This window comes from Drosophila subpulchrella, chromosome X (genome assembly GCF_014743375.2).
Source record: "Drosophila subpulchrella strain 33 F10 #4 breed RU33 chromosome X, RU_Dsub_v1.1 Primary Assembly, whole genome shotgun sequence".
NCBI classification, from domain to species: Eukaryota; Metazoa; Arthropoda; class Insecta; order Diptera; family Drosophilidae; genus Drosophila; species Drosophila subpulchrella.
The window spans coordinates 6,624,983-6,649,463 of record NC_050613.1 but is presented as its reverse complement, the minus strand read 5'-3'; the positions used below and the strand labels follow the sequence as shown (position 1 = coordinate 6,649,463).

The 24,481-nt window shown below is 46.1% G+C and overlaps 3 protein-coding genes across 10 annotated transcripts in view; 1 reads left to right on the top strand and 2 right to left on the bottom strand.

The window, feature by feature from the left end:
• Positions 1-824: 824 nt before the first annotated feature.
• On the top strand, positions 825-18,409 carry LOC119558271 (zinc finger protein hangover). 4 transcript variants are annotated; one of them, XM_037871645.1, is made up of 8 exons: positions 825-1,542; positions 7,886-8,239; positions 9,446-9,589; positions 10,089-11,904; positions 12,666-13,654; positions 13,773-14,405; positions 14,668-16,063; positions 16,147-18,409. In XM_037871645.1, exons 1-8 carry the CDS (start codon positions 1,231-1,233, stop codon positions 16,311-16,313), a joined length of 5,811 nt encoding a protein of 1,936 aa, XP_037727573.1. In that variant the 5' UTR covers positions 825-1,230; the 3' UTR covers positions 16,314-18,409. The 4 variants fall into 4 exon arrangements, with proteins under 4 accessions (XP_037727573.1, XP_037727572.1, XP_037727571.1 ...); XM_037871644.1 differs by having other exon boundaries at positions 10,089-11,916; XM_037871643.1 differs by having other exon boundaries at positions 14,668-18,409.
• A 458-nt stretch (positions 18,410-18,867) lies between these two features.
• LOC119557814 (cell cycle control protein 50A) lies at positions 18,868-22,043 on the bottom strand. 3 transcript variants are annotated; one of them, XR_005220121.1, is made up of 7 exons: positions 21,880-22,043; positions 21,401-21,669; positions 20,264-20,459; positions 19,870-20,205; positions 19,638-19,803; positions 19,461-19,551; positions 18,868-19,327 (listed from the first exon to the last, which is right to left on the bottom strand). XR_005220121.1 is itself a non-coding variant. In XM_037870752.1 (6 exons), exons 1-6 carry the CDS (start codon positions 21,938-21,940, stop codon positions 19,282-19,284), a joined length of 1,074 nt encoding a protein of 357 aa, XP_037726680.1. In that variant the 5' UTR covers positions 21,941-22,043; the 3' UTR covers positions 18,868-19,281. The 3 variants fall into 3 exon arrangements, 2 of the variants coding, with proteins under 2 accessions (XP_037726680.1, XP_037726679.1); XM_037870752.1 differs by lacking the exon at positions 19,461-19,551; XM_037870751.1 differs by lacking the exon at positions 19,461-19,551 and having other exon boundaries at positions 18,868-19,330; positions 21,880-22,042.
• An 824-nt stretch (positions 22,044-22,867) lies between these two features.
• LOC119555847 (integrin alpha-PS2) overlaps positions 22,868-24,481 on the bottom strand; it is a 34,869-nt gene continuing 33,255 nt past the window's right edge. For all 3 annotated transcript variants that reach the window (XM_037867476.1, XM_037867478.1, XM_037867477.1), the window contains one exon: positions 22,868-24,358. In XM_037867476.1, the coding sequence (XP_037723404.1) occupies positions 24,269-24,358 (90 nt within the window). In that variant the 3' untranslated portion in view covers positions 22,868-24,268. The remainder of the gene's footprint in view (positions 24,359-24,481) is intronic.

Sequence of the window (24,481 nt, the reverse complement as noted above, 5' to 3'; positions counted from 1 at the left end):
AACAACAGTATTTTCCAGTGACTGTTAAAATATCGATATATGTCGAACATCAAACATCGCACTCGGAAACTGCTACTTTTACAGTGGGACCAGTCCGACGCATTAGAAAAATACCCCCCAGAATATATTTTTATTCTTGCGATGGGTATTTATTATACTGATAAATACCATGTTGAATATTAATACTAAAACGTTTGACTCATTAAATTAATGTAACCTAAAATATATTAAATGCTTAAAAGGCATAAGACTCTTTTAAACTGTCAGCCGATTTCCTTAAACTGTCGGAATATATTACTCTTATGTATATTTTAAAGTTCCACCACATGGCTTATTATTTTTATAAAAGGTAAAATAAATAAATGAAATTAAATGTTTTGTTGAAAGTTGTTTTGTGATATTTTTGAAATATTTGGCAGTTTTGATAACAAATTGATATCGATACTTGACGCACGATACATTTTTTCAGCCTGTTTACCAGACCCGCTAAAATCAAATCCTCTAGCTGGTTCTGTTAAAAGATAACATTTGAGTGACATTTGTGTGGTGAGCAAGAACTGAAGTGAGTGTTTCTTGTACGACGGCTTAGAGTGCGCAGCAAGTTGAGTGCAAAAAGCAAGACTTTGGTGAAAATTGCTAGGAAACTGGAGTGAGATCGTTAAAAGTGCGCAGAATCTGCAGTGCGAATATGGCGTTAGTGCATGTGGCGTCGATACTTTCGATATAACTTCGATATAATCCAAAAAACTAATCTGGTATTAAAAGTATTTTCCTCTAGGCAGGTCACACTGCCTCCGACGCCTCGCACTGCTTACCACCATACAATTACAATCAAAACTGTTTTCCAGCCCCGGCGGAGCACGTCGCAGATCCGCAGTATCCGCAGTTCAATTTTTTTCCAGTGCGACACCTCGTTCCAAACAAACCCAAGCCCAAGCCCCACACCAAACGAAAGCGAAGGCAGAGAGTAGAAGCGGAAAGAAAAGAGTGGAAAAGCAAGGCAAAGCGAGGCCCTGGACAGGATCGGGCGAGCGAACCAAGTGCGAACAATGTGCGGAAAGTGGGTGACGCGGGCGGCGTGGTCGACGGCGACTGAGAGCGGATAGTGGTGGATGGTGTGTGGAACGATTGCGAACGGACGCAGACCGAAACAAAAGTGAAAACGTGCAAAAAAAACAAAAGAAGCAAGAAGCGAAAGAGGAGGCGACTAGCGAAATACAAAGCGACAAAATGTGCGACGCTGCGGCGGCAACGACGGCAACAGCAGCAGCAACAACAACAACGGCAGCAGCAGCAGCAACACTGGAGGCCACAGCAACGCCTGGAACGGGAACTGGAACGGGAGCGGGCACTGTAACTGGAACCGCATCCCCTGAAGCAACTGGCGCCACACCAGCTGCAACCAAAGGCGAGCGGTCGGCGCGACAAAACTGCTGTCGCCTGTGCATCGCCCCACAAACCGAATGCATCTCGATCATCAATAGCTATGCGGCGGACAAGGAGCCGCTGTCCACCAAGATCCACAACTGCGTCGGCATCAAGGTGAGTGCGCTCGTTCCCATGGGGTATACATAATCCATCCATCCATCCAACCATCCATCCATCCATCCATCCGGTTGTGTCGTCATCCCGGGCATTTCCATTCCCATTCCCATTCCGATTGCGATTCCCCGAGCGTCCGGCGGCGCTCTCTCTCTGGACGGACGCTCTCTTGGGCACTCCGGTGGTTGGACATCATTAACAGTTATACACACATCCAGTTGGCCAGTTGGAAGGATGAGGCGGTGGCCACACCCGTTGGACGGCAAGCTCTTTGGAGGCCTGAAAAGTGAGGTTACGGATGACGCTGGCCGATGACGATGACGATGAAGTGTAGCCAATGTGGGCCCCCGGGGCAGAGGCAGTGACGTTGGATTGTGCAAGCACCAGCAGATGATGATGATGGCCACCAAAAAACAAGAGGAAGAGCTGGGGGGGGGAAAACTGAAAACGAACGAAACGAACCAGCCAAACCGAACCCCGCCTCCTCCTTCACCGCCATCTCCTCCATCTTCTCCTCCTCCTCTTCCACTTCTGGCTCTTCGCTGTGTGCGCGAGTATGGGTGTGTGGCCAGCCGCATGGTCCGCTTTTTGGGTTTCCAGTGTTTCCACTGCCAAGTCACGATGCAGTGGGAATGGAAGAGGAGGAGTAGCAGTGGCGGTGGCGTTGCCTGGTTGTAATCCAATCACGACCGCAATCTTTTGCTCATAATCAAACTTGAACTCTCCACTTTTGCTGCTCCTCCTCCTTCTCCTTTCATTCCATTCCGTTTCCTTCCATTCGATTCGATTCGATTCTATTCCTTTCCATTGGCTGGCTGCCTTCCCGCTTTGAGGTTAGAACTGATCCTGCTTCCTTTCCAAAAATCTACTGCCTGCTCCGCTTGCTCCTCCTACTCCTCCGCCTCCTCCTCCTGCTCCTCCTCCTCCTCCTGCTCCTCTTCTCGTTCGCCTCTTCCCAGCGGGCGAGAGCAGCTGCGAATGGCCAGCACAAAGCATAAAGTCCGATGAGCGCGCCGTCGTCGTCTTTGCCCTTGTATGTGTGCATACGCTTCAGCGTGTGTGAGTGTATGCGTGTGCGGCGGGCAACAGAGATTCAGATTGAGATTCAGAGATTCCAGGCCAGAAAACCCAAAAACCGAAACCGAAAACCCAAAGACCCAGGTCAATTACACATCCATTTTGCTTTGGCCTGTACCGTTTTTCAAGGAGTTTCGCTTGGAGGGCAGCAGTTGCTCTCTGCTCCGCTCTCTCTTTGCGCGCGCGCATCCTTTTGGGAACAGGAAGAGGAGGAGGACGACGAGGAGGAGGACATGGAAGAGGAAGTGGAAGTGGAAGTGGAAGTGGGAGAGGTGGAGACGGCGGCGGAGGAGGACTTGGACTGTGCTCCCCCATGCGGCTTCGCTAGCTTCGTTTATTGATTCTTTCTGGGCTCTGTATGTTTTTTGTTTTCCTGTTTTCCTGTCGAGCTCCCCCGGCATCTATGTGTACATATATCCCAGTATCCCATATCCGCCACGCCGCCGCTGCGTGCGATTGGTGCCCCCAATGGTCGTCGCCGTCGTCTGGGTCTAATGGTGCTCGGTTCGGTTCTCCTCGATTCTCGGTTCTCTGTTCTTTCCCTGGGCTTCGATTCGATTTCATGGCAATTGCTCTGCACACACACACACTCTGGCGCGCCAGTTGCCTCCGACAGAGGTGTATACATATACATAAACGTGGCTGTGTGTTGTACACCAACCAGCCAACCGACCATATACAACAACAACAACACACTGGTTGGCGTCATCGCTAGCTCGACTGCTTCTCTTGCTCTTGCTCTTCCTCTTGCTCCGTTCTCGTTATCTGGAGGCGGACCACATGCTCGCATACACGCACACATCCATAGAGGGACGCACACACAGGCGGAGGTAGAAGACAAAGACACAGGCAAAAGAGACCGGGAAACGGGAATGGGTATGGGAATGGGCATGGGAATGGGTATGGGAATGGACATGGGTATGGGCATCGGCATGGGCATGGGCATGGGCATGGTTTTGGGTAGAGGAGGAGCAGGGGTTGGCGGACAGCGGGAAAACAGCAGGCGGACAGCGGCGGAGACCCAAAACCGGGCACAAAATTCGAGTGGTTTCACCTTGGGCACAGGCACACCAGATTACCTGGTGGGATGTCGATATATTTGTGCCTTTTGCCTTTCTGCTGCTGCTTCTTCTTCTTTGGTCGGCTCCTTCCTTTTGGCCCGCATCGAATTTCCAGCAACAACAGCCAGCAGCGTCGTCGTCGTCTCCATTTTGTGGCTCTTGGGTCCCCAGGTGGACTAACTTTCTCCCCTTGGCCAAAAAATGCGACGACGACGACGATGGTGAAGCGACGTGACGAGATGACAAGCCGATAAAAGAGGGATTGGAAGAGGGGAGGAGCAGGAGGACAGGACAGGGAGGAGCAGGGCAGGGCAGGGCAGGGAGGAAGCCCACAACGGAACAGAGAGAAGCAGCCGAAGCATCCGCAACATTTCCACTCTGGCTCATCCAAGATGGCGGACGAGGGCTGGATGGAATAGGTAGCCAGGGATTTCGTGTGCACAAGGATACACACTTTAGGGATACAGAAATGTCCAAGGATGCGTCGCTGTTCATCCGAAAAGGGAAAAGATTTTGCAAACAAGATGATCAAATATAATATATAATGTATGTACCAAGTGCCGGTCGGAACTACAATGATTGCGATAAGGGAATTGTATAGATAAATAAATATGTATAAAAACTTAGGGGATATAGGGGATATGTTAAATCAACTTTAAGATAATAGAAGTGGACTCAAGAATGATAGGAACTAATGTCCTAAATGAAAAATGTCTTTAACCAAAAGTCATCCTGATAAATAGAGGACTATTATCTTAAGGATGGAGTGTTATAACGTTTTTATGAATATCATAAACTCTAATCGAAAGATTTTTTCAATCCTTTAAACTATTTTAAAGTAACTCTGCCTAGTCAAAATTAAAAACAAATTTTGTTGCTGGATTGCAACTTAAAAGCATCTTTGTTGATATGTATTTATAACCCCTTGGCGCCCCCCTTCAACTTGCCGCTTAATCGATAACTCGCATTGATCTCCGCTTAAACGATAACAGCTGTTTGGAAGTCCTAGGGTGGACCCTGTTGCACTTGTGTTTTTATTTTGTTCTGCCTGCGACGAAATTCAATATTTCAAAGGAACTCCGATTGCCGCTCCTCTTTGTCCTGCTCCTGCTCCTGCTGCTCTCAAGATCTCCGGTCTGCTAAATATGAGGGTTACTTTTTGGTTATTTCTACGTCTTCAGTACTTTGTGCCTGGAACTGACAGGGCAGGATGCTCTCTCTCTTGCCCACACACACACACACACACACAAACACAATTTATTTATATATATATGCGAACAGCATGGGCTTGGAACGAATAAGGACACAAAAAGGAGAAGAACTTGTTCCACGAAGGAGCAGAGGCAGCGGGGAGACGGAATGGGAACGGGAGTGGGAATGGGTATGGGAATGGTCCATGGCTGGTGATTATTGCACCTGGTGGCCTGGCCAGCGGAAAACGAAGGCGGCAGCTGGTGGAATCTGCAGCTGCCACAAGTCTTTCAGCCTTATATACCATGTACAGTATGTATTTACCTATCTCCTGCCCTTCAATTTGCGACTTTCTAAAATCTCACCTTATTGCGTATTATCTATAATGTGTGCGGATGGATAAGACCCAAACCCCCCAATGGGGTTCCAATGCTGACGCATTCAAGTGCAGGCCGCGGAACATGAATATCCTTGTGTCCTGTATCCTTTATGCAATTGCACCGGGAAAAGATGGCGGCCATGACGGAAACGCTTTGGTTTGGGGGAGGTGAATGAACAACATATTATCGAAACGCAATGGAGATGGGAATCGGAGTTGGACCCTCGAAATCCTGCACTTGGAGTGTGGGATATGGATTGTACATAAGGATACGGCCGTACATATATGTATATGTATCCATATATATGTATATGGACCAACATTGGAGGCGGGCACTTGTGTGTTTGTCCATGTGGGCGTGTGTGTGTTCTTTAAGGACCCGCCGGGCTTTAACATCCTGGGGTTTCAATTACAATAGCACAACAATGTAACTGCAGCCAGCAACAACAACAACAACAACAAGTAGGAGACTTCGATTATTAAATTAAACACACTAGCACACACGCAAGCAGCAACACACACACATAAACAAACATGCATGCACACACATAGCTCTCAAGTCGAAAAGACAAATGCAAAACAAAACATTTTCATCGTTTGTTTTGATCACTTCTATTCGCCTCTTTGATTGCTAATTCTCGCCGTTCTTCCTATCGATATTCAACTTAAGTGATGAAAACGGGAGCAGAGCTGACGAAGTAGCTACTTTCAAGCCGTGTTTTGTAAGCCAGCGATCGGATGGGATTAGTAATACATAGTGCCCACTTATTGGTCCAAAAATCAGTTGCTATATTTATATGTTGAATATAATCATGTTTATTAGGATATCATGAAGAGAGAGTTTTTGACCTTCAAGATCATTATTAATTTTTTTTAAAATCACTTATAAAGAATTTTTATGTATGTATGTACATGGTCATTGGGAGGATCTTATCAAAAAATTGATCCGAAGCTCCAAAGTGCGTTTTCAGACTTTGTTTATGTTCCGTGTGAACTGAAATATATCTTAATTTTGTGATAGGGCATGTGATTTTTCTTACCCCTGCAAAGGGTATAATGATTTCACTCTGAAGTTTGCAAGAGACGTTTCCGACCCCATAAAGTATATATATATTCTTGATCAGCATCACAAGACGAGTCCGTCTGTCAGTTTCTACGCAAACTAGTCTCTCAGTTTTAAAATGAAACGTTCCCAAAAGTCTTATTTCTATTGCAAGTAGTATCGGACAACTATATCCTATAGCTCCCATAGGAATAATCAAAAACAAATGCTCCCTCGGGAGCATTTCAAGGGCATAGAAACTTAAGCAAAGCAACTTATTTCCAAATGTTTTACCAAATGCGTAACATGTTTTTATATGCTATTTTTCAATGGAATATTATTCGGATACCTATGATATTGGTTATTAATTACACAATTTTTGAAATGTAAAAACCATGAACCTTCTTTAAGATGTGATATAGCAAGTTAAGTATATGTTAGCATGCTAATTTCAATGGATCTAGAATCGGGTACCAATGGGCAACATTAATTTCTATTAGTGTGAATACATATGCTTATACCATGTATGTTACAAGTATATACAGTGTATAAGGTTGTTAACTTTGTAGTTTGATCAGCAAATCCAGCTAGTTTTGACCATGCTGCAATGTATCCGCTGGCCACAACTGAGATACAGCCAAATGCTTGGATAAACGGTTACGATAAAGCTGCTTCACCCGCGGCTTTGATAATTGAGATTTAATAGATTTGGTGGCGGTCGAAATGTTTTGAGCCCGTGCTCCTGGCTAAATCGACCCGTGTGCTTGGGACAGGACGGGCATACATAAGTACGTACATACCTACGTACGTGCGTACATGCATATATAAAGAAGGGCGGGCTTACATAGGCTGGCAATTCAAACGATACACACAGTCGTACACAAACAAACATGCGCACACACTGTTATCAGCCAGCAGGACATTTCATATGATTTGCGCAGTATTCTGTGTTTCTAGTGGTGGGGTGGGGTGGATTGGCAAGGTGACGAGGTGGGTGGTATGGGATGCTGCGGCAGTATTGCATATAATTATAAGCAGGTCATTGACATTAATGGGATAGTTGCGAGCGGGGGACCACTGCCTGCATTCTCCGCATCGCTGGACACACAAACTCCACTGTTGTCCCCCCAAAACTCCAATAAACAGTCCAAAAACCGAAAGAGTGGGCAAACAGCCCGGTATATTTCGACTTTAGATAACCAATTTTCCACTACATAAAGGTTTATGAACCCACAAAAACAATGTAATTGTTAGTTGTTATTATTATTTTTAATCAGCTATCCTGGCTAAATCTATACTAATCTTTTCATCTAGTAGGGATATCACTAATACCGCAATTTATGTAAAAGATTTATTTTCTATTACTAATTAAATCATAAAGAATTTTAAGGATTTTGCTGGTCAAGCATTTTTCTCGCTTCTGCAATAGCAAAGAAATCCAGTCGCGAATTCTTCAGATTCATGTTGCTAATATTTAAAGGGACAGGCATAAATCCAGGCATACAGTAATTAAAGGGTCTTAAATCTTGTAATATAGAATAATTTGTCATACAAACAAAATATTTAATTCGATTTTTGCACATCTACTTTCAGATTACACCGCAGGATCGGCTGTCGCTGCAGATTTGCCACGCCTGCATCAGCTACCTGAACTCATGGCAGAGCTTCAAGAACCGCTGCTTCAGCTCGCAGACGAAGCAGCGCCAGTGGCTGGATGTCAACAAGAGCAAGCTCCTCAACTACCTGGACCTGAACAGTGCGGAGAATGGAGGGGGAGGAAGCGGAGGGGGCTCCTCCTACGATCACCTGCAGCAGCATCAGCAGCAGCAACAGCCATCGGAGAATGAGCTCGAAGCGGAGAAGGCGACGCCAACGGCCACAGCGACGGCCGCCAACATTTTGGATGGCATACACTCGCTGAAGAAACGCAAATCCCTAACAGTCTATGTGAGTCCTAAACCGCAGCAGCTGCCACAGCATCAATTGCAGCAGTTGCAGCTGCAACCACCGGCCAGAATGACTGCGACGACCAGCAGCGCGCAGCAATCGCTGCAGACCCTTCTTTTGCAGGTGCCAGCATCGGCAGCGGCGGCGGCAAGCTGCTCCTCCACGTCCACGTCCACAGCCACCACATCTGCATCCCAGCAGCGGGAGCAGCAGCATCAGCAGCGCCAGCAATCTCACCAATATCGCAGATACCATCATCACCACCACCAGCAACAGCAGCAGCAGCAGCAGCAACAACATCAGCAGCGGGGCAAGCAAATGTTGCCACATCATCATCACCAGCAGCAACAGCAGCACCATCATCAACAGCAGCATAGACGCCAGCGGCAATATCGTCCACAGCGTCCAGTTCCGGTGGCAAATCCGGCTCCATCGTTGCGCAAATTCAAACCGAAGCTGTTTATGCCCTTGGATATAGCAGTGCCACCATTGCCGCCATTGCCACCAGTGGCTCCCGTATTGATTGCTCCGCCAGGTGGTGCTGCTGAACTGCTGCCCGGGATGTCTGGTGTGGGTGGAATGGAGAGCTTGTCGCTGTCGCTGCCGCTTGATTTCAGCCAAAGCTGCAGCAGCAGCGGTCACGTCCAACAACAGCAGGCGGCTGGTGGTCTTGCCACAGCGACGTCCACGTCCAATCCGCCGGGCAACGTCGTTTCAGCCACGGCCTCTGTCTCTGCAGGCGCATCTGCAACTGCATCTGCATCCGCATCTGTGTCCACGGCTCCGCTGCTTATGCCGGTGACGCTGCAGAGCGCCGCCCAGCAGCTGCGCTTTTTCAGACGCTACTCCTATAATGTAATTGTATCGTGCATTCGAAGCGTGAACGAACCCCCCATCCTAATCCTGTACAGCGCTCTTCTACCTGTTATCCCGAATGCGAAATTATGCGAAATCACCAAATGTCCGTCTGGGTTTAGTCTTGCTTATGCCGGTTTTGCAATATTATGTATAATACCAACTCGACCATAGCTCTCTGGCTAACGGGTATCAATGGACGCACTGCAGCGTCCATGATTGATGTTATTGATTTACTGTACCATTTTGCTATATACGAATGAGATGTGCTATATTCGATTTTAACTAATTTTCGTTTCGTCTGGCACTGTTTGTTCTCTCGTTTTTGGTTGAATGTTGGATACCCTGCAGCCACTGCCTGCGATTCCCATCAAAGATGAGCCCATTGACACGGATGACGACTACCAGATGAAGTCAATAGACGAGTCCGATGACATGGTCGATCCCACAATGTTCCTAGAGCGATCCGAGCACGAGGGCGATGTGCCGCTGACGGTGAGTCATCACGAAATACCATTTATAGGGTGGTATATTGTATTGGAAAGGTTCTATTTCATCAAGAAATTATATGATTACAAGTTGTTTTTATATATAAGCTTATAATATTAATTCAATTATCAATTTCCTTTAAATATATTAATACCCAAATTCTTGAGTAGCATGTATAAAATGTATGTATGTAAACAAGTTTTTTAGGGATTGAATAACATTACAAATTAAATTGCTATAAAAGCTAATAATATTCAAAGTATTGAAGATTCTTCTGATCCAATCAGCATTACATTTTAAATATAATAGTCCGCGAGTTCTTGAGAAGCTTGTTTCAAATGTCAGTTAGGAAACTTACATGAAGTTTTTTTTTTTCGATAGGGTATATTATGAAACTGTTTTATTAGCCTTTACGAAGGGTTTTAAAGCCATAACAGACTTACAGCGAAATTTTGTCTCTGTCATCCCGATATTAATATATATTTTTTATTTGTACCCCCTACAGGCTTCGGACTACGACTACACTGCGCAACATGGCGTGAATGCCTCTTCCGTTGCAGCCTCGCTGCCGCCGAACGCGGTGGCCAACGTGGCAGCTGCCGGCGACTCCAAGGTGGCCAGCTGCCGGGCTTGCAGTCTGCAGTTCTCCACCCGGGCCAACGCCCGTCGTCACGAACGGAATCTGCACCCGAATCTGTTCCAGCTGTCCACAGACTCGCCCCACAACACTCCCATCACGAAGCCAACGCCCGCCTTGGCTGCCGCCTTGGAGATCCAACGGGCAGCTGCTGCGGCGGCCACTGCGGAGGCCAACCGAGCGGCGGGTGCGGCGGGTGGGAATATCTCCACGCAAAAGTACCGCCAGGTGGTGATGAACGCGTTCATCAAGTGTGAGGGCGGCGGCTATGACTACGATAATCCCGAACAGTACCGACCGCTGCTCACCCGCGACAAGGTGGAGTTTATCGAGCAGAACGACGAGTTCCTGGAGCAATACCAGACGATGACCTGCCGCTGCTGCAGCAAGTACTTCAGCACGTACAAGAACTTCATGGCGCACGTGCGCAAGAAGTATCCGCTGCTGCCGCGCAACCTTTGCTTCAACTGCCTCAAGATGAACGACTCTAAGGCGCTGTTCATCTCGCATCTGAAGAAGCGCAATTGCATCAATCTCTTTAGGGTCTTGAATGCGCTGCGTGGCAAGACAACGACCGTTGTTGTGCCCTCTGTCACCGAGGATGTGGCCGAGGATGGAGCAATCGGAGGAGTCGTGGCGGTGGCCGATGCCGGCGCGGGTGTGGTAGTGACCATGACCAGTCCGACGGTGACAGTGAGCGGCGGCGGGGAAGCCGTCACTCCCGGCGGTGGCTCCGAACGGCCGGAGAAGCTGCGCGCCAAGGAGCTGTTGGTCAACAAGCTGTACGAGTGCAAGCTCTGTCCCAAGGGATTCCGCACAAAGCACGAGTTCCGAACGCATGTGTACGACAAGCATGCGGATGTCCAGCGCAAGGACAACAACTCGATACAGTGCAGCTTCTGCGGACTGGACTTTGCCGATCCGGTGGACAGGCGGCGGCACTACAACAACATGGACTGCATCGTTCGGCTGCGCTGCATGACGTGCGATGCAAAGCTGGAGACGCACCAGCGATTCCTCGATCACGTCTACCAGGATCACCTGGGCGGCGTGGGTGGCGGCGGGGCGAGCAGCGACAATGCCTCCACCACGGGCAGCGGCATGGCCAGGAGCAACAGCATGGAGCATTCGCCGGGCAAGAGGAGTCTGCTCGGTGCCCTGGGCATTGGCGTCGGCTCCTCGGCGGATGAGTCGCGTAGCAGCAGTGCGGCTCCGCCGCTGACTTCTACACCAAAACTGGCGGGAGCTACCCAGGTTGGTGGCAGCGTCAGCGGCAGCGGCGGGGGCGGCGGGTTGGCCAGCGCCTCAGCGTCCGCGCAGAGCTCGGCGAATCGAGATGCGTCCGCGCCCAAATCCCAGTACTTCTCCCGGATGCCGCAGGTCTGCCCCATTTGCGGCCAGCAGTACAACAACTACAACAATGTGCTGCGGCACATGGAATCGAAGCATCCGAACAAGCTGCCAGAGACCTACAAGTGCGTGCGATGCGGCCTGGGCTATCCCCGGATCTCCTACCTGCGGGAGCACATGATCAATGTGCACGGCGTGGACAAGAACCGGCACTCTGGCGGCTTCGAGTACATCGTGAATGCGGATGCCGTAAAGTTGGCCGATGGCAGCACGCCAAACGTCTACACGGGTCGCTATGACTACGTGATGAAGGACCTGATGTCGATAACAAATGGTGGGACACTCGGTAATTAGGCTTAGACTGTAGACGTCCCCGCTCTGCCTGTTTCCCATTTCATCTCGTAAATTATGGTTTTGTCGTTGTGTTGAAATGTAATTTGAAATTGTTGAAAACTGTTGAAACTAAAACTGTTAAAAACGTATAGCTGAATTAGTTTCTTCCCTTTTATACTTTATACATTCTTGAAAATCAAGTAGATCTCGTCGAACCTCTTGAAAAACTGGAACGCGAATTTGTGAGATGCTCTCGAAGAAATTATTTGCTTTGTGATACTAAAAAGGCTTCTTTTGAAGTTCCTTATACATATTTCTTGTAAAAACTATCTTTCATAATTATTTTTATTTTTATTTATGTAGAATATTTAACATATAATATTTATTGGTTGAGCTTTAAAGTGAAACCGTGATTGCTTAACTTGTCCCGAATTTCTTTACAATATAAGTCATCATATTTATGATGGTAATTGTTGACTATTAACATTTTCCCTTAATATGATAATATATTTTAAGACATCTTTACACGGGCACAGTTCTCAACTGAAATATCGAACCCAGATAAGATATTAGTATGTGTTTAAAGACCCTAAATCACTTAACTCATCGCTACTGCATTTAAATTGTCCACTCATTGTAAATTCATTTAAATCAAAGGCTTCGCTTTGCTGGTATGCCTTAAGACTAAATTCGGTTCTAGTCTACGACTACGAGACCGTTGCAAGTGCCAGACTAACCCACCCGCTTTCCTACCGTTTCCAGATGACGAAGAGGAGGAGCCGGGCAGCGTGGCCAAGAAGATGCGCCTGGACGACAGCAGCAACAACAGCAGCCTGGTGGGCGTGGCCAGCCAACAGAAGGAGTGCCCCATCTGCAATGCGGTGTTCAGCAACAACATCGGCCTGTCCAATCATATGCGCTCCCACTACACGGCCTCGAATGCAGTGAATGCGGCTCTGGCGGCTGCCAATCGGATGACACCCAAATCGCTGACCATAACAGCAACACCAGCAGCAGATTCAGAGGTGGGACTGGGGGCAACAGCATCGGTTTCGGCGCCAGCAACGCCGGCCAATGTGCCACCGGCAATGGCCAACCAAACGCCCCAGGAGCAGGCCGTCTTCCGACGAAGTCTCGACCAGGCGGCAGATCGTCGCTTCCGGCGAATGCGCTGCCGCATCTGCCAGCGACGTTTCAGCTCGAAGAAGTCCTATCGCTACCACATGCTCACCGACCATCAGGTGCAGAATGTGCAGTTCATAAAATGCAAACTGTGCAACGCGGAGTTTGCCTACGAGAAGGGCCTAAAGGTGCATCTGTTCAAGGTGCATGGTAGGGCGATCAAGGACGAGATGATCATCAAACAGTTTGAGTGCGAGGTCTGCTCTATTGTCTACAGTTCGGAGCTGGAGCTGGCGCAGCACAAACGCAGTGTCCACAAGCTGGCCTCTGCCTCCGCATCGGCATCCACTTCCTCCAAAATTGACGATGACTCGCTGATGGACGAGGCCAAGCCCACGGCAGCGGATCTCACTGATCTCTCCACCCTGGCGGCCAGTGCCTCCGCTGCCTCTGCTTCGGGTCAGGTCCTGGGCACGCCACTGTACTGGTACCAGTGCAAGTACTGTCCCTCCAACTTCAATACCAACAAGAAACTGGCCATCCACATCAACTCGCACGACGAGTTTGACTCGAACGATTATTCCTGCAAAGATTGCGGCAACGTCTACAGCGGACGCAAGAGTCTATGGGTAAGTAAGGCTTGGAATAACCAGTTTGTTGGGTTGCAAAGCAGCTGGATTATATTGGTTTAAGGGAGGGGAACAGCAACAGCATAACCAATAACCATTTCGTTTTCTTCGTCCATAGGTGCATCGCTACAAGAAGCATCCGCAAGTACCCGACCCGGCCGAGTGCTCGCTGTGCCGCAAGGTCTTCTTTGACCGCCAGATGCATGACAACCACACGCCCACCTGCAACCGCAAGCCGATCACATCGACAGGTGCCCACCAGCAGCAGGATGCGCAGCTGCAGCAGCAGCAGTCGTCTCTCCAGCCGGCCAGACGAACCGTTTTCCGGCACAAGACGGGCGACGACGAGGACGAGGAGGAGGACGATGACCAGCAGCAGCAGCAGCTGGAGGAGCGGGCCAATAGCGATGGAAATGGAACGGTGGCGGCGGGAATGGCTTCGGGAAGTGTTGTCACGGCGGCCACGTCGCTAAAGATTCGCATACCCGAGGTGGCCTGCACCATTTGCGGGGCTCGCTTCACCGATCAGGAGCACTTTAGCAAGCACATCCAGAAGCACGAGCAGGAGCTGTACGTGGACAATCCGCTGGCGGCGATGTTCGACGATGGGCCAGCGGATGCCGGCCAGTTCCAGGTGGAGCGGCAGAACGAGAACGGGGAGTATGCGTGCGATTTGTGCGCAAAGACGTTCCCCCAGGTGATCGCACTCAAGGTGCATCGCAAGTGGCATTTCAGAGGTGATAGCAAGCAGGTGAGCGTTTTTGGGCTTGTGCAGCGAGGAGGACGATGGCGACGGACGATGGCGAGGATCGTCGTCTGTCGCGCCACCAACAACTTTTGATGTGCTGATGATGATGATGATGCCTCCGCACCAGTCGCAAAAAACAGATATCAACATCTCGTCATTGCAAACCGAATGTGTACTAATCTATGTGTATTTCTCTCTTTTCTTTCCCCCCAATCCCCCCAAAATCCTGCCTGTATCTGTGTTTCTGGCAACTTAATCCTTGCAGAACCCCATCGACGGCGAAGCGACACAGTTGACCAACAACAATCATACAACCAACAACAACAACAACTCGATGCTGCACCTCCGCGAGCTGCATGCGGTGGGTCTGATGCCCAACCAGCAGCAGCAGCAACAGCAGCAGAGCCTCAACAACTCGTGCAACAGCAGCAGCATGAACCACAACAACAGCAGCAGCGGGAACCGCAGCAAGTCGATGAAGCGGAAACGTGAGCTGAAATGTGAATACTGCGCCTCCACCTTCATCAGTAACAACAATCTGCGTCGCCACATGTACGAGCTGCACAAGCACGAGGTAAGCAATCTGCCGGAGCCGCCGGTGATTGTGGTCGACGACCACCTCACCTGCCGTCGCTGTCAGCTGAAGTTCGACACCAAGGAGCTGTGGATCGAGCACAAGCTGGCCGACGCGAAGGTGGTCCGACCCTTCTGCCCCTTCCAGTGGGGCTGCGATCTGTGCGGCGAGTATCTCTCGCGCAAGGAGAAGCTGATGAACCACATCAATAACCATCTCAAGGAGGAGGCCATAGTGCCGGTGGCCACGAAGGCGGCCATAGAGAGGACAACGGCCATGGAGGCGGCGCCAGCAGATGCAACCACAGCGGCGGCGCCATCATCAACAGCATTGGGTGAGGCAGCAAAAACTGAGGAGCAATCCCTGGAGAAAGGTGAGGTGGCAGCAGCAGGAGCAGGAGCAGCGGCAGCAACAACTGCTGCAGAGAAGATGGAAGAGGATAGCGATGACCTGGATGAGGATGATAGCTCGGGCGAGGATGAGGAAAGCTCTGGTACGGGCGATGATGAAGACGACGACACGGACGATGAGGATGGCGAGGGTGAAGATGACGACGAGGACGAGGAGGGAGATGGCGGCGAGGGCGAGGACGAAGAGGGTGTGCAGCCGCCGGCTCAATTGTTGCCGCCACATAAGCAGCACAAAGAAAATCTTAACCAGGATGACGATGATCTCGTCGAGCAGATCTACAGCACGGACGACGACGACGAAGATGATGGCGAGGTGGAAAGCGACGACGATGATGAAGATGACGATGAGGAGGACGATGTTGAGGAGCCGGAGCCAGTGGCATTGCCGGTGCGACCGCTAATGAATGGCAAGTCAAAAATGCCACCACTGATCGTGGCCAGCTCGGATGAGGAGGACGATGGTGTGATTCCCATCGAGGACATCATCGAAGAGGAGTTCGATGAGGATGCCGATCCGGATCCCGATCCGGAGGATGTCATCGAGGAGGTGGACGACGATGATTTAGATGAGGGGGATGCGGAGGACGAGCCGAATGTGGTGTCGACGGCCTCCTCTTCGGAGAGCGAGTCCACCACAACGACCACGTCCAATTCGCATTCGCATACGCATTCCACGGGTGAGCGGCGTAAGAAGGCTGACGATCAGTTGAATGATCCCGGCTTTACCTGTGATCTATGTCAACTTTGTTTCGATTCTCAGGAGCTTCTCCAGAGCCACATCAAAAGCCATATCCTCAATGGGCCAAAGCTCTCAACAGCGGCGCAGCCAGCAGTGGCAACAGCAGCAGTCGCCACAGCAGCCGCCACAACAGCAACAGCAAGCGGCGCGGCAGCAGCATTGGCAACGGCAGCAAAGACGAAGCCTGACTCCAAGTCAGCGGTGCTGGCCAACAATAACAACAACAAGAGCAAGACTATTGCTGCCACGGCGACGACTGCAGTAGCTGCAAAAGCTGCAACGACAAATTGAGTAATCATTCTGCCAACACCACCACCACCACCACCTCATCATCATCATCATCTCGATCCAAACTCACTTGAAATGTACAAAGCCAATCCACTTAAACACCGCCATCATCATCGCATCATCATCTCAATCATTCAGAAAACAATGAAACATCAGCAATCACATGAACATCAGCAACGCATTCCATCAACAGAAATCAGCCACGTTTATGTATAGCACGAGATGCGTGTGTGTGCGTGTGTGTTACATAAACCCTTTTTTTTTCTTGCTTCTAGTCGTAAGAACTTAACTAACATATATGTACATCATATATATAATCTAAGACATTTTTTTTTTCAAATGTTAACCTAGTTTGTACCGCGCACACACCCACACACAAAGCAAGAATACGGGATCTATAGGCATCCTTTTACGGCTAAGTTTCGCTATAAAACCTATAAATATATATACATACATTGATATAGTAGACCTAAGCATATAGAAAAGTACGTCTTAATATGTTACACATCAATTATCAAGCAAAAAGTTTACGACGCACCAAAGCAAGCGACAGAAAACGCAAGGGAAACCGCTCAGTTAGTTAGTAAAACAAAACCATCAGGATTTTCAAAGTATTTCACACAACAGCATGACACTCTCAAGCCCACACACACATACACAAAGCGATAGTTGTTTAGATTTTGTTTACGTATTCAAACCTTGGTCTTCCCGAAATTCTACAATCGGTTTAAAATGCGGGTCCCCAACTTTCGGACCAATAAGCAGATGCAACAGTTTTCTTTTTTCATCTACTTACCAAACTAAATCATAATTTAATTTATTTTATTCTATATCTTTTGGTAAACTACTTGGTTTTATATACAAACAATATAGGCGGTTAATTTACGTCTCCTTAGCTTATGTATCCAACTAGAAAACTCGATTTCAGGACGGCCCGTGAGTAGACAGCTAAATTCAGAATCCTATTTTATATTTAAAAATATTGTATTGTAATTAGGAAATCTGATAAAAATGTTCAACAGAGAAGCTCACAAACTCCTAGCAAGATACTTTTTGCTTAGGAAACAGAAAATGATTGCCAAGATGGAATGAGTACGTGGTCACAACATTTTTGCCACCTAAATTAGGAATATTTTATTCTTAAATATTTTCATTAAACAAATATAGCCAATACAATAGAAAATCCAATCGGTAAAATAAAATAAAAGTTAAATTTAAAGAATTCTACAAAGCATTATAACTGATTCTTGTATTGAAAATTTAATGAAACTATTTTTGGTAATACTCTAGAAAGAAGGACTTGGTTGACGCAAAAGTAGGCGGTCCATTCTTTTCTTACCAAAATAGGTTTTCTTTTCAAAAGAATAAGTATTCCAATGGAACAACTCACTCGATTACAAGCTAGCCATGGCCGACCTTATCAAAATGAAGCATTTTTGTTATTAATTTTAAATAATTCACATTTATTGATAAAGTTTTATTATGTTGCATCCTTGTTTTTTTTACGTTCATATAAACAGAAGAGTTTCTTGGGTCGGCATTTTGGAAATCTAGTAGAGTCCTAGCACACAAACAACTGACGCTATAATCGTCCACTTTCACATTTGAAACCGACTTGATGCGGAAGGAAGACCAAGGTCAATAGTGGCTCCATACTTAGACACGTATTTACATAGATTGAGATTTATTCATATAGCTAATATAACGATTTACCCATAATCTGTACATTACTTATTTTTCACACTACATCCCAAACCCAAACCCAAACCCACACGCATGCGCACACAACTTCAACATACATATATAGACACAACTGATAGCGGCGGCATTATATTTAAAAGTAGCCTAAGCAACATCTAAAATGTAACTGGAAATGTAGTCTAAAACGTACAAAATAAATTAAAACAAATGCAGAATCTTATAAGCAAACGTTTGTCCCTCACGCGTTGAAGAATCGAAAAGAAAGTAATAAAAGAAATATAAACCTAAAAATATATATAGAAAACAAAAAGTATTTTGCTTTGGTTGGTTTTGCAGTTTTCGATAACCTGATTGTGGAGAGTTTCTACTAGAGACCTTATCTAAAATCCAGCAGGAAATGCTGAAATAGCACCGATAACCATATGATTTCGTATCAAAATGCCCTGGTTGGTCATACATGATTGGTATTTTGAAAAGAAACATGAGAATAAATCGTAATCTTAATCTTAAACCAATAAAGCCAAAGAATAAAGAACTGAGTTCTGGTTTTTAAGGTCCCCAAACACTATATAGATTTACAGTTTCCAATAAAACCAGATGGTTCTGCCGTTAACGGTGTTGCAAAATCTTTCAACAGAATTTTAATCTTTAATCAGTAAAGCCCTGACTTAACAAAGAATATAGCAGCGATAGCTGGATCTTGAGTTCCCCAAAACGCTATATAGACTTACAGTTTCCAATAAAACAAGATGGTTCGGCCATTAACAGTGTTTATTTGCACGTATAAACGTAGTAAAGGGCAATACAGATTAGGTCAGGCACAAAGTACTTCTTTGCAGTTTGTAAAGCGATGGTGGAAATTCGTGTGGGTTTACGAAGGGCGCCCCACTCGGTGTGTCTGATGTGCAGAATAAGTTATACAAAAAATCACAAATAGTTTGGGTGCACATACATATGTATAAGGGCAAAAGCAAGTAGAATCAACAAGAGGCACGGCCAGTGGTTAGATCGGCTGGCCAAGTGCACACAGTTAGGTAACACAAAGAGTAGAGCAGTTGAGAACACAGAGCCAGTTGGTCAATAGAAACTATTTTATGCTGATAAGGCTTAAACAGATGGATCTACTAAAGCTAAGTGACGCGGCCCGGAATACAGTCGGTGCTCGGCCTAGGAGTACTGCGTGTGCGGGTTCACGTTGATCATCTCCATGTTGCTGCTGGGGAAACAGAAATAAAACGTTGATTAGTTTTAAGAGCCCTTAAGGAAATCGGTCAGTCAATCATATCCCCCGATAAGGACTAAAGCTACTATCAAACGCTACTTAAATGTCAATACTTATCGCGCACCGAGCAAAGCTAATTTGGCCATGAGAAAGAATGCGGCGTCAATGGGGTATGAGGTATTCTCGACTCTTAGCGGACCTAATGCACTACTATGCTGTGGAAGTAGGGATAAGGCGGGAAGTTTGATGGTCGTGAGGGTGAAATGAGGATGAACCAATGATCTCAGCGAGCGGAACTCACCTGCGGTTGCATCGCATGTGGATAAAGAGCAGGGCCAGGCCCAGGGTGATGCAAATTGCGCCGACCACAATGTACGCGATGCCTAGGAAGGGATTCTTGCCACCGAGCACGGAGGTGGTGGACAGGATCATGCGCTTGGTGCCGTCGAACGAGACCACCGGGTATTCTGCAAAAGCCAAGGACAAAGATCTAAGCATCAAAGTTTCCTTCCTACTAAGCCATCAAAACTTACGGTACGTGATGTTCAGCGTGTAATTGCCGGCCTTCAGACCATTAGCATAGTTGGTGTTCGTCTGGTCCAGACGGCGATATAGCTTTCGGAAGCTGGGCAGAGCGGCGGTGCGCATCCACACGATCAGATCCTCGTTCTGGAAGCCGTTGTTCTCCGGATTCTCTGGGTCCAGTTCGGCCAGTCCCTTTTGCCAGAAAATTGGCTTGGCAAAATCCTCGAGGGAGACGTTGAGGTTGCCCTCCGGGTTGCGGAACTTCACCCGCTTGTCCGACGGCCAGGCAATGCCCGTCTTCAGCAGCTTGATCTCGGTGCCCGCCTGCATCAGGGTCAGCGTGTCTGGAAGGGATGAAGGTTAGTTGCAGTGCAATCGAAGTGGCAGAAGGGCATGTCGCACCATTGAACAGCGAATTGGCAATGGCACCGCAGGGCGCAATGGGCTTCCTCGACTCCGGATCGTAGGCAAAGGGGTCGCAGTCCGAGCTGGGCGTTTGCGACAGGTGACCCAGCAGCTGCTCGTCGTCCCGTGACTTCACATAGCGCCGGTGGTTCTGATAGTAGTTGGTCAGGCCGTAGTACATGTAGACCACGCCCTGTGGAAGGAAGTTAACCAAATGTGAAAATATTAATATATGTTGTTTGTAGAGCTAAAAACTGAAACAGAAAAATGGTTTACAAATTATGTGGTTATTACAGTTCAACAGAACAAATGTATTAAAATCTTTACATGATGAATTGGCTTTAAATCTTTACGTGATTAAAAAAATTATACAGAGAAAATTGATTAAAATCTAAATATGATTTATTTAAATAAACAGAAAAAATGGCTTTAAATGTTAATATGATTAATGCAGTTAAGCAGAATATATGGCTTACAAAGTAAAACTTTGAAGCACCAATTATCTTAAGACCTATGGATATTTGAATATTATAATCAAAAGCTGGGGGAACAGTCATGTTTATGATTTACTCCAGTAACGGGGTAGCCAAAAGAGATGGTATTGAAAACAATTTATTGCCCAAAGACAAATATTTAGCATTGTGAAACTATGTAAAAAAAATTGTTTTAGATAAGTATTCTTATGCAAATTTTTTGTAGCACATTTAAAAATTCAAAATAAAAATTTCGAACGGTTGTTATCAAATATTAAACATGTGGAACTAGACAGATATGGCTTTAACTATACCTATGTACATTATAAACATCATACAAAGGTGATTTAAGCTTTATAGATTGTAAAAACAAATATATTTAAAGAAAATACGGTCTTACTGGTCTGGATACTTAAGTTATGATTAGGGTGCATAGATGGGCTCAAAATCCCTTTTAAGCATATGATGGGTTGTAAGCCACATAGTAGGATTATAGGGTATGAAAAAAAGGCCTAACTAAAGAGGACATTTGAGTAATGAATAGGTGGTAAAGTTGGGCTCAAAATCCCTTAAACGCACATCCTATGGTGGAAGCTATGGTGATCTTTGGCCAACTAGATAGCAGGCTGCCTAAGCTGCATCTGGATCCCCCTGAACTCACATTGAAGTCCGTGGGCAGGACGAAGGGCACCTGGCAGGTGCACTTGCCGCCCGCGTTGGCCTCCAGGTACTCCGCGCAGGTGGCGTTCCCTGCCGACGGCCTGCACTTGGTGTAGTCGATGATCAGCTCGTTGGCGGTGTTGCTCAGGTGCAGCAGGACGACGCCAATGGGTATGAAGAGCACCCCGATCACGAAGAATGTGGGCAGGACGGTGCGGGCGGTGAGGACGGGCTGCCAGGCGGGCAGGCGCTGCTGCTTGAAGGCCGAATCTGCGAATGGGCGGAGGAGGTGGTAAATTGGTGAGTGTTGGCAACGAGGCGTGACCTCATGGTTTATGCAGGGCGTCCAGGATTGGCCCCGAAAATCGATTTGCCATTGGACATTAGTCACTCCCCTTATCACTTGTTACGCGCATAGGTGTGCGTGTGTGTGAGAGGGAGTGGGCGGGGGAGTGTACTCGAATCCAACTGGGTTTTCACCTGAAGGTCGCTTGGACTTCGCCGCCGCACTTTCCTCGTTCTCCGCTGGCTGTGTGGACATGGCGGCTACTCTGATTTCTATCTGGGATCGGATGGCTCCTTAAAAAGCTCCTTTGCTCGTCCACTCGCTGCAAGTTCGTCCAATTGAATAAAGTAAATACAATAAATTTTTGGATCAGCGATGACACCACATGAGTCATCGATATACATCGATATTACCCAATAGCTGGTATCGGCGAAAATCTCATAGTTTTTGTTAATATATTTAGTGATTATAAATTTAAGCTAATTCATTTATGTAAATTGTTATAATGTCATAAACATTTCGAAATTTTTTAGGGCTGCACTTCACATTCCCCTTTAATAGAGATGAGAAACGGCGTGATAGTTTGCCAGAATATCGATAATATTCGGTGTTGCCGGATCGATTTAATTATTAGAGTAACCATTTTAAAGCAACCGTTACTTTTGTTCCTGTTAAATGGTAAGGTAATGTAACATATTGGAAGCGGTTCTTTTTTTGTAAGAACCTATATATTCGTAATTAGGGCCCCAAACTACTACTAAAAATTTTAAAATAATTGGAGGTCGAGGATTTTTGGTAGTTTTTCCGTTCTCTTTTATTAAATTTTGTAGTTTTGTTTTGCAAGGCTTTTTATGGCGATGGTCGAGATCGCTATTAAAATCGAAATACCTTCTAGACATATCTCAATGCGAAATACTTTTTTCAAACCATTGTTAGTTAAGAGCTTCGGTGCGGTCAGGTACAATGTATAAAGATATATTATTTATTCGATCCGGAAACAGAGCTGCCATATAAGCCAGGTTTCACTTTTTTATTTTTAAGAAATATATTTAATAAAAACCTTTTTCAGCTGTCTTTTGAATAAGTGTATAAGAAATATAGAAAGTGAATTTAAACCAGAAAAAGTACAATTCTAACTGATCCCCCCCCCATCCAATGCTTAAAAAATGTAAGACACAGAGATTTATTTTTACAACTCGACCGTCATTTTTATTTGTAATTTTATGGTAAATCATTAAATGTAATACAGTAATTAGCAAAAAAAAGGCTGCAATCAATAATTAATAAGTACAGTTAATAAATTAATCCGTAGCGTATAATTGAACTAAACTAAATGTGCGCTGCGGAGGAGACTAATTTTTAGTAGGGGGTTACGTGGTACAGACAGGGGTTTTATTTCAAGAGTACACTGCAAGAAGTCAGTAAGCGCTTCTCCCACTGTAATTAGGAAATAAATGCAATATTAATTTATATATAACAATTTAACTGTTCTCCCTTTCACTTCCTTGTTTTTTAATTTTTAGTATTTACACAGAGTTTACATTCAAGAATTACATAGATTAATTATTATTTTTATTTATAATTTCTTTTGCATTTTTCAACACATTTTGGCGTTGTAACTTTTCCTCCAACCGGCAAACTTTGAGTTTGGCAAACAATTGTCCACAAGAAATAAATGGGGTTTCGCTGCACAAAAACGCCAAATATTCCAAAGAGACTTGATAATAGATTTTTAAAAAAAATTAGAGTAGCACCTAATAAGTGTGGATTTTCTCTGTATTTATTTCCATGCCTCGGCTGCTGCCCAAAAATGGGGGTGTGGCAGTATGGGGCAGCACATTGCTATATTTTCTCCCCGTTTCTCGATTCTGAACTTATAACTTTGATATTTTCATATTGGCTATCACTCACATTCGCTCATCATTTTCATTCAGTCAATATATTTCAATATATTTGGGCCGTTCACTCACTTAGTCTAGGTTCCTTTCGACTTATACCATTCGTTCCCTTCTTTAGTACAGATTAATATAGCACTTGTTTAACTTTCTTCGACATTTTTGCAATGAAACAAAAACACAAAAGTCTAAAAAATTGCAAAAAAAAATATACATACTTCGGGGCCGACGCAGAAATTGCCAAGCGCTGAATTCGGGTGGGGTTTATTTTGATGTATGTACGTAGCGCTTAGCGATATCTGTAGCACCCCCGAATATGTTTGTTAAAGTTAAAAAACCTTTACGCATTAGAAAGTTCTTCGTGTCGTGACTAGGCAAGTTTAAATGTATTGTTTTTTTCAACAATGTTGTCCCTCTCGATTTTTAGATTTGTATCTTTCAGGCAGCAGGATTATCACCCAAAAGTGATCTATTTGTAGGGAATTATCATCCACTGGCACCTCCAGTCGACATCGCCTGTTTTAAACTCGACTAAGCGCTCGATTTCATTTCGTCTTAGAGCCGTTTCGATGTTTTTAGTACGTTTGGATTTGGTTTAGTGCGATGTTAGAAGTATTTCGTGGTTTTGTTAATTCTCTTGCTATTTTCGCTGCGTTTTTTTGTTTAGCTGGAGGACTTTGTGTGCTCTCTACAGATGCTCATCGCCGTGGTATCCGTTCCGAAGTGGCTGGCGTTCCTGCGAGTGGTCCGTTGGTCGGTTGCGATTAAAGAAGCCGCACTGTAATGGTTAAAAATGAGAGATTTGTGATCAGAAAACTGTCATAAATGAGTATAAAAAAATGTTTTCAAATATTATCCAGGGTTCAGATAATAAAAACCAAACTGTGTCTTTTAATGGGTA